Source organism: Mugil cephalus, chromosome 2, assembly GCF_022458985.1.
Source record: "Mugil cephalus isolate CIBA_MC_2020 chromosome 2, CIBA_Mcephalus_1.1, whole genome shotgun sequence".
NCBI classification, from domain to species: Eukaryota; Metazoa; Chordata; class Actinopteri; order Mugiliformes; family Mugilidae; genus Mugil; species Mugil cephalus.
The window spans coordinates 16,402,162-16,411,543 of NC_061771.1; the positions used below are offsets into that span (position 1 = coordinate 16,402,162).

Sequence of the window (9,382 nt, forward strand, 5' to 3'; positions counted from 1 at the left end):
TAACTATAACCCGACTGGCCGTTTCACATATAAAACATTAAAAATAACCAAATGTTTGGTGTATATTTTTTTTTAATTTAAGTGTCACAAACCATTTAGACCAAAAATACAGCACTGAGTTGTTAAAACAGTCACATCAAGGTCCCAGATATATATTCACGCTTCAGTGATTATATTTGAAAGGCAGTGAAACAAAGTACAGGATAATATTGAAAACACAGAGAAACAAAACGGAAGACGACAGCTGTGAGGGAGAAGCTGTTATGCATTAAGACAATGTCCTTAAACTAAAACAAGTTCTGAACGTGGAAGAAAAACAGTACATCTACAAAAGCCGACAGCGACGTAACTTTTGCAAATTTCACAGATAAAATAACGCTGATAAATACGAAGTGCTGCGTTTAGCGTTAACCACAGAACAAATGAGAATATCAACAGTGAACAAAAATGATCAAGTCTACTGGTTTGAGTCTGCCTTACATTGGTAAATGTGTTTACTCACATTAAGTGTGCGACAACAACTTATACAGCTTAGTTTCTCCTATAACAAACAGGGTTTGATTGTATCCTTTAGTCATGGAGGGATATTTAGCAAACATTCACATTGTCATACATGGCTCTTAGCAGAACAACTATAAACTGTTGCATTAAGTGTGCTTTGTTCTGTCTGAGTCAAACACAAATGGTGGAAGTCAGGAGTTACTGTATTATAATCAAGATGAAGTAGCTTCACACAACACAAACACCAATGCAAAGTTCCTGCACATGTGAACCAATGTAAGTGATTTAGCTGAAATATTAAGCAAATGTAACAAGAGAACTATCAGTTTTCCTCCAGATGTACATAAATATAATTATTTACAAAACATAAACTGTACATTTCTGTACCCTGAACACATCCTTGTGCCATAACAACATGACTGGCTTTGAGTCAGTACAGATATTAATGCTCAAATGCCATGTCCAGCCACTGAAACGCTCTTCATATGAACAGCTTTATTTACACGTCCACTGGATCGCCAGTTTCCTTATATCGTCTCAAATCCTCAGGATTGTGCAAATCGACATCCGTGCTCTTCAGTGGTGCTTAATTTTTTGTAATGACAAATAAATCAGTGAGTTATTTTTGTCAAAAAAAGAAATTAAGTTGTTTCAGGACATGAGAGGTTTGATACAGTACATTTCCTAGAATCCGTGTGTTCATACAAGGGTTGAAAACGCTCAAATGATTTGACAAATCATTACAGTTGAGTTGTCATCCGTTCTATAAATGTATTCCTGTCATCAACATGGAGAAATGGTCCAAAATTACAGTAAAACCTGCTGACCCAAAACTGCTGAAATCCAGGCGCACAAATGTCACCAACTTATCCATCTTAAAAATAAAATGTGCAACTTTGGGCAGCGTTAACAGCTAAAGCAATAAAAAAATAATATGTGAGCCACTCAGGACGACTGGCCTGACTTACTGATGAGCAGGCTACATATTTACCAAGCTTGAGGTCATGTCTGCTATTCACACTCTTCTCAGAATTTAGCACCTAAAAGGCCATTGGCTTGCTAGTGGATAAAACTGTGTATAAAGATGGAGTAGTTAATTTAGTGCACGTCATGAATTCACAGCCTCTCACTTCAGAGGTTCATGAATATCATGCTTCTCTATATAACATGTTGTAGCCATTAGGTGTCATTGTTTGGGCAAACTGCACTCCTTAAAGTGTATATTCACGGGCGCCAGCTGTATTGCACACATTGTTTTCAGTTCACAGACCGCTCCGTGGACCCTGACGTCCCGCTGACTACGCCCAGCGACCGCTGGACACGAAACTTCTGCTGAACGAGAAGCTTGTGTCCGAAGTCACGTGCTTTCCCCAAGCGCCAAACGGCACCACAATGATTGTACTGTTGTCCTCCGAACCGTACTGAAGAGCCTGAGAGAGAAGAGAACCACAATACATGAGTATAAAGGTCTGCGTATGGGTGATAAACTTATCAGAGACTCTGCTTCAAGATTAACAGCAATGGATCCACGCAAAGTTGACGTGTAAAAGATGTCACCAACGGCACAAACACACAACTGGACTTGATGAACTGATGTAAAACCATAAGCATCCATCTTGAAGCAATCCGCAATCCCATCATTGTCGGTGAAGATATTCAAATCCCGTATGAATTGATGCTTTACCTGGTCCGATATTCTCTGAGCTGCCTCTTTGGGGTCGTGACACTGGTTGATGACATTGCAGATCTCCTGGCTGTTCATAATGAAGTTAACGCCATCTGTGGTCAGTGCCAGGAACGAGTCGTGGGCATGGTGCAACTGAGGAAACGGAGGGCAATATTTAACAACGAATCAAACATTTTAAAGCCGTCCTGCGCTCTAAAGGGGGTAACTGAGACACTGAAAAATCAAATAAGAAGCAAAACTTAAAGACATAATGAGTGTAGTGTTTTTATGAAGTTAGCTAAAGAGTGAGAGATGTGAAACTAAGTATCCATACATACATCCATCCATCCTATGAAGTTGCAATAAACTCGACGTATAAACCTACCGATACTCTTTTGGTCTCCGGCTCGGCTGTGACTCCCATGTTCTTCAGGTCAAAGTCTCCGATGCTGCGCGTCATTGCCAACCTGCCGTTTACGTTTGGTTGTCCCAGACTGTTCCAGGTGATAAAACCCCCGCTCTTCTTTATCCTTGAAGCAAAAGAGGTCAGTGAGAAACAGAGACAGCAGTAACAATACACGCATCAGGCCACTTAAATCTAAATTAGTGCATGTGACACAACTTTAAATAAAGCTGATTACATAATGAAGCTTCTGTTACATGAACGGTTTCTACGTCAAACTTCCATCTTGAAGTTACAGTGGGTTCTGAATCTCAACATCACGTACCTCTCTTTCTCGTCCTTCCTCTCAGGAGTGTGGTCGTCAGTGAGTTTAAGGGCCTTGCCCTTGCGGCACAACATGGCGCGACTGTCACCCACACTGGCAACCACCAGCTCGATACCGTCCCTCAGCAGGGCCACGGTGGCGGTGGTTCCTACGTTCATCCCAGGTACTACAGAGACATAAAAGGACTCATCAGAGGTGGAATGAGCCACCGAGATTTACATGTAAAGTCACAGTTCACAACAACAACCACATGGTGCATCTCACACGCTCCCGTCCACTCACTACAACATGAACACATGGGTGGGAAGTCATATAGTACACTTACAGCGAACTACAGATTACACGGTAAATAAAATAAACAGAGGAGGCAGTCACACATGCAAGTTGAACTGTTGCAGCATAGAGTTCTGGTCCAGAGCAAATTTTGCAGCAGTTAAGTCTAAAGCTGAACCTAAAATGATGAATGTTAGTAACTGACTATATCGGTGTCCAGTATTGAGGTTGATACTCAACTCAGGCAACACAAAAAAAAAACGTATCCAAAAATGTCACAATGATGACTGAGATGGGTATTTGTTTCGTTGTCCATTCATACCTCTAGAGATGTGAAAATGTGATACTAGTCAGTCACAAGGAAACGATGCCAAACTCAACTTCTATGTAAAGGTGATTCTTACTATCAGTCACATCTCTTTTAACACAGAAGATAACAAAGTGTTTCCAGTGAAGCATTTGAGTCTGGCAGTGAGTGTACAGCAAACGCTCCTTAAGGGATGGTTGGTCTGTCTGGTTTATCTGCTGACATTTGTACACATTTATGAAGAAAGAGATGAGATGACTAGCTAGACTTCTTTAATGTGGTTGTTGTAAAAACTAATATGAACCGTAAACATGCTGCATCTCATGACTAAATCTGTCACTGACAACATACATATCATTAAACTTGTCAAACTGAAGCACTGTCTCACAAGAAGCGCTGCATTACACTTGGTGAGAGGAGAAAAGAGAGAGAGGAGTGAGAGAAAGATAGGGAACCTTCCAGTAGTCCAGGATTTAGGACCCGCTGGACTCTCCTTCAATATCTAGCCTCTCGCCATCCACATTGGTGCCAAGGGCCTCCAGCTCATAGCTGGGTCAGCAGCTGCCGTAGATAACATGCACACACACATACAGGCATATTGGGACATTTCACACAGCGTGGCCGATGTATGGCCACATAACAGGTATATTTTATATACTTTTATTTATATATATATATATATGTATATATAACAGATAACCTTAAGTAGACATAATGGTGGTTGAGAAATTTTAATTTAAGTTTCTACAACATGTAAACCACTGTTTACTAAGAGAAATGTTTTGCAGTATTTTTTGTAGGGACTCTGAAGTTGGCATAAAGTTCAATACTAGTGCTGAACAATAAAATAATATAAGCAGACAGGTAACAAATTGAAGGAAAAAACAACATTAAGTGAAGGCATCATTGGAAAGGCATCAGTGTTTGTTTGACCTAGGCTCTAAAAGTCATTGAGAGCACTGACTCTCACGTCTGTCAATGGTTAAAACCTGGTTAGTGCAATATAACATTAACTTTTATTCGTGTCCTGTATGGAATGACCAACATTTATTATGTTTAACCACACATGCTCTGGCTTTTCCTTTAATTTGTTGCCTGTCTGCATGGCTAGATGACGTGCTGGGAAGCAGCGGTCTTTGTTCTACTTCTAATAAGTTTATGTTTCATAAAATATTAAGTAGCTTTGGGTTGAATGACAGACCTCTAACCAAAAGAGCTCAGGTCATGGTAGTGGGGAAGTCTTAGGCTTCAAAGTCTAAGTAGGATCAGTAAATTAGATTTAAAGAGAGAAGAAAAAAGTCATTATATATGTGTATAGATGTGTGTATATTCACTGCATACCTAGGTACATGTAACATAAAAGAACCTACCGTTTGGACAGAAGTGTAAGTGCCTCGCAAAAGCTTTGTCTACTTCAAGGAAAGCTTTCGTCAAAACTCGCTCCAGATTGTTCTCATTTGCCACAAGATCCCTGAAACAAGATCAAACAGAAAATCAACGACATCTCATATTCAAAGTCATCCATCAGTTCATTTATCGTGACAGTGACTGGTATGGAAATATCTATGGTAACAATACATTTAAAAGTTTCCTTACACAATGTATTTCTCCATGTACTTTTCACAATAGTCAGCTGCCTCTGATCCGCCATGTCCGTCAAACACAGCAAAGTAGAGGATGTCGTCAGTCATTTGTGAGACCTGGAAGCGGTCTTCATTTTCCTTGCGTTGTCCAATGAGCGAAGCGCAGCCTACTTTCGATAAGCTAACTTTGGGAATGGGTTTTCCATAACGAATGCTGGAGGGCAGCAGGATGGGCTCATCGATTCGATTGTCCCAGATGCCAAATGAATCCCAAGTGGTTGGGCGGCCGCTGCTGTCCGGATCAAAGCGCGTGCTGCTGTATTGCTGACCCGAAGGGCTGTGAAGATGTCTGCGGGAGACCGTGGACTGGAGGTGGCTGTCGTGCTGGACTGGGAGCGGGACTAGGCCCATCTGGAGAAGACCGCTGCGACCCACATGAGGACCACTGCATCTTGCCAGGCGCGCGAGACAGGCAGCTGACATCACCCGGACGGCACAACTACTGGAGAAGCACTGGACGCAGAGGGACGAAGTCTCCGATCACTAGGGACAACATTTCTTAGTTAGAGTAGATGCAACATTTTACTGAACATTGCAAGACGTCTTTTTGTTTGTTCAAAAGCCTGTTACTCCAGATTGTTGACAGCTGTTGCCATCATTCAAGTTTAACTATTGTTATATGAGGGTTAAAGGTCTCTTCAAACTGGAAATTATTAGACAAATTCCTTGAATGCCTCTGACCTCAGAGGAAATGGTAACCAGTTATACAAAAGTCTTCAGATTAAAGCAGATACTTTATTTATCCTGTGGGAAATTTGGTGTCCAATAGCTTCATCTCACAGAAACAAACATAAAAGGCATTTAAGTTATATAATATTGTGCATATATAACTTTACTACTGTAAATATAATATATATATAGTAGTGGCAGCAAAGACCACAGTCAAGCTGTTTCCCCGCAGGAACACATTAAGTAATCCTCCGACTATATAGGTTCAGCTGAAACAAATAATGTATCTGACATGCAAAAACCCAACGTTTTAGTAATTTAATGGGCACTAGGATATTTTAATGACGGATAATGAGCAACTTCTGTTTCTCAGTTGACCGTTTGCAACAAACCTGCTCAATTACTTAGTAAATCCCCCTCACAAACACCTCATAAAAGCATTAACAAATACTGATGACACACTTTCATGAGCTACGCGATCAAAATGTGTCCACGAAAGTGAACAAAGGGTTTCAGCAGCAGCAGCAGCAAACACACACGGAGGTAACTTACACAACGAATGATGCAACCACTGTAGCCGCTCGCGCCATACAGTCAATGGCTAAAACACACCGATAATATCACGGTAATATGAAGGCAAATTACACACTACACGGCTCTGTATTTCCCATACAATACGACCACGGCTGTAAATAACACACTGGTTGGGTGTGAAGCTTTAAAGCGGGGTTTTAATATCAGTTTTAACTACATAGCCGCGTAACAGGAGCCGCTTTTACCTTACATGTTAGCTTAGCATTTAGCTACATTCCGCAGTTTGTGAGAAATCACAGAGACCACCGAATTTTTCAGTTGTGTACGATTTAAAACTCCTACCTTGTGTCTTTAGGGTTTAATTAGTGCGATGCTTCTAGAGGAGTGTCTCGGTGATAAAGTGAATGAGGAGGAGTACTGCCGCCGCCCTCGGTCCTCGGTGTTTTGGGCTCTCCAGTAGTGATGTGACGCTCGCGAACGAGTCGGACTTGTGAACGACTCTTTTGAGCGAACGATGGCGTTGCGAGTCGGTCTAATATGCAAATTGCTTCCACGAGTATGCCCCATGAGTGTGACTGTGTTGTACACCGAATGACATCTCCGAGTTTGCATTTTCCATGGCGCAGGATGATTCCGACTGATAGGAGATGGATGCTCCTCTGTCTGAGAGGAGGAGGAAGAGAAGATATTTGTCACAAAAAAAACCAAAACAAACAAACAAAAAAAACACAAAATGAGCCAGAGTCAGAGGAAACGTAGCAGCATTTGGATGCAATTTTGCATCAACAAGCAAGGTAGAGCACAATGCAATATTCAAGTCATCCTTTAAGTCCAGGTCAAGTCCAGGTCAACAAAAAACTTACACCACCTTATGAAAACTCAATACTTGATAGTAGTAGTGTCACATGTCAGAAAAGTAGGACGTCTCCGTCAGTTCCTCGTCCACCGATTTCACTAGATTTGCCTCCACATATTTACACGGGACTAGTTTTACCTGGTTCGTCTTGTGATTCGGAGTTTACCCCCTAAGTCTGTGTTTCATGTGGCGCATTCACACAGGATGAAAAAAAAAACCCTCTGTGTTAGCTTTAGTCATTTTGAAAATTGTAATGGGGAGTAAAAACTATATTTTTGATACTATTTATCATGGGCAAGGACTTACAAAGGACCTGTCAGTATTTAAATCAGCCCAGTTTTGCCGATAAACACATTAATGCTTGATTTAATCATTTCATCCATCTAAATGAGTGAATTGGTGAGCAACATCTCGACTTTGCACCCAAACATCTGTCCAAACATTGATTAACAGCACATCCTTCATAACTGTTAAGAGACAAGAGACAAAAAGCTTTGAAGAGCAAAAACTCAAAAACACAGAGATGCCATTTTGCACTGGATTAGTTTTATCACAGGACCTCTGTGTTACCAGAAATATGGTACCTACATGAGTCAGACCATTTTTGCACAGGATTAAGATCACGGATGACCTCCGCAATTATTACAAATTACAATAGTTTTTATGTTGCGAGCCAGTCAGTCTGTTGAACTGCTCTTTGAAAGGAACGGCTCCTCAAGATCCGGCTCCATTCAAAGAGCCACAAATCCCATCTATGGTCCAGCGTTATTATCAAACAAGGCCTCTGATCACGTGTCTAGTACTAATACAGTCAATGGATAGGAAGACAGCCAATCAGGATGCCAGAAAAGCATACACCCCTCTAACGCCCCATACATACTGCATGTGATTGCTCATCGTAATAATGATTGACAGCTATGTGCACCAATTACTAAGTGTAAACTTCAGCAAACTAGGACGAGATTGAAGAGAGAAATACAGCAATAAAACCCCTTCATACTTCTCAACTCATAGCTTCCATTTTGTTGTTTTTATTACCTTCTTCTTCCTCTATGGCTGGTGCACTGATTTAGATTCAAAGGTCGCTTGAGGCCTGAGTGTTTACCTCAGTCCTCTCTGTAAGAGCAAAACTCAATCCCAGCTCTTTAAATTGGTGCCACTGAGCAAAGCTGTCCTCCATTTTCCACACTTTGAGCAAACTGTGACTTGCATGATAAGTGGAGTCACTCTACTGACCTTAGCTCATTTTAATATGGCAATTCATATTCAGACATGTTGTATGCATTTGTTAAAGTCTGGAGCTGTCAAGTAAGTCCAGTTAACTTAGCTATCAACTATGACATTCTGGTGTGGGTCATAAAGCCCTCTGTTTTGGTTCTCATGTTAATGTTTAGCTGCGGCTGTAGCCTGTTTATAATGGTTCAACAGAACTAGTAAGCAAGTTAACGCAACGTTACATGCTTACAGATGACAAGGCTGGGCTGTTTGTTTAGCTAAACCTAGCTCCTAGTTAAACATATTCCATATTAAAGTAATTCACAATGCAACGTTAATTATTAACCAAGTTAATTTCTGTGTTGTGTACTTCAGAATAAAAGAAAATTACAGTTTCAGATATTTTTGCTCAAGACAGAAGTAATTTGCATGTAAAAAGAAAATGACTCAATGTTCAAGAGGCTGATTTGTAGAACTTTTGTTCTAGGAAGACAAATGTGTCCTCAAGATGAGTGGGTTACATAAAGGGGATCAAAGTGATCATCTATTGAATGTTAAACAGTCCCTAATGTTCAGTTTTTGCTGAAGAAATGTGGAAATCCAACTGTATCTATAACTGTATGTATAATTTTGGAGGACATAGGTTGTGCTGGTGTATAATTAAACACAAACGTCTACGGTGTGGCAGTAACCCAATAACCAAAAGGTTCAATTCTGCCCTATCTCTTATCTGTCTGTTGTGTCCTTGGGCAAGACACTTAACCCAGCTTGTCCCCAGGTGTATGCTCCCTGGTGTTTGATGGCAAGTGAGTGATGTTGGTGGTGGTGGTCGGAGAGGACAGAGGCGCAAATTGGCAGCCACGTTTCCGTCAGTCTGCCCCAGGGCAGCTGTGACTTCTGAGGTAATTTACCACCACAAGGGTGTGACTGTGCGAGCGAATGAATAATGCATACAACTGTAAGCGCTTTGAGCATATAAAATGGAAAAGC

At 41.0% G+C, this 9,382-nt stretch overlaps 1 protein-coding gene across 1 annotated transcript; it reads right to left on the reverse strand.

Moving 5' to 3' along the window:
* Positions 1–54: 54 nt before the first annotated feature.
* ppm1kb (protein phosphatase, Mg2+/Mn2+ dependent 1Kb) lies at positions 55–6,811 on the reverse strand. The gene is made up of 7 exons (XM_047578504.1): positions 6,664–6,811; positions 5,072–5,601; positions 4,846–4,946; positions 2,896–3,061; positions 2,553–2,697; positions 2,186–2,320; positions 55–1,931 (listed from the first exon to the last, which is right to left on the reverse strand). The coding sequence occupies exons 2-7, from the start codon at positions 5,539–5,541 to the stop codon at positions 1,800–1,802; spliced, it is 1,149 nt and encodes a 382-aa protein (XP_047434460.1). The 5' UTR covers positions 5,542–5,601; positions 6,664–6,811; the 3' UTR covers positions 55–1,799.
* Between the last annotated feature and the right edge of the window lie 2,571 nt (positions 6,812–9,382).

Excerpts from the sequence above, each read along its gene's own strand:
- ppm1kb (XM_047578504.1), bottom strand. The coding sequence starts at position 5,541 with ATGTCAGCTGCCTGTCTCGCGCGCCTGGCAAGATGCAGTGGTCCTCAT. Across the intron at positions 4,947-5,071 it reads TACATGGAGAAATACATTGT|GGATCTTGTGGCAAATGAGA; the intron begins GTAAGGAAACTT and ends ATCTTGTTTCAG. Across the intron at positions 1,932-2,185 it reads CTCAGAGAATATCGGACCAG|GCTCTTCAGTACGGTTCGGA; the intron begins GTAAAGCATCAA and ends CTTCTCTCTCAG.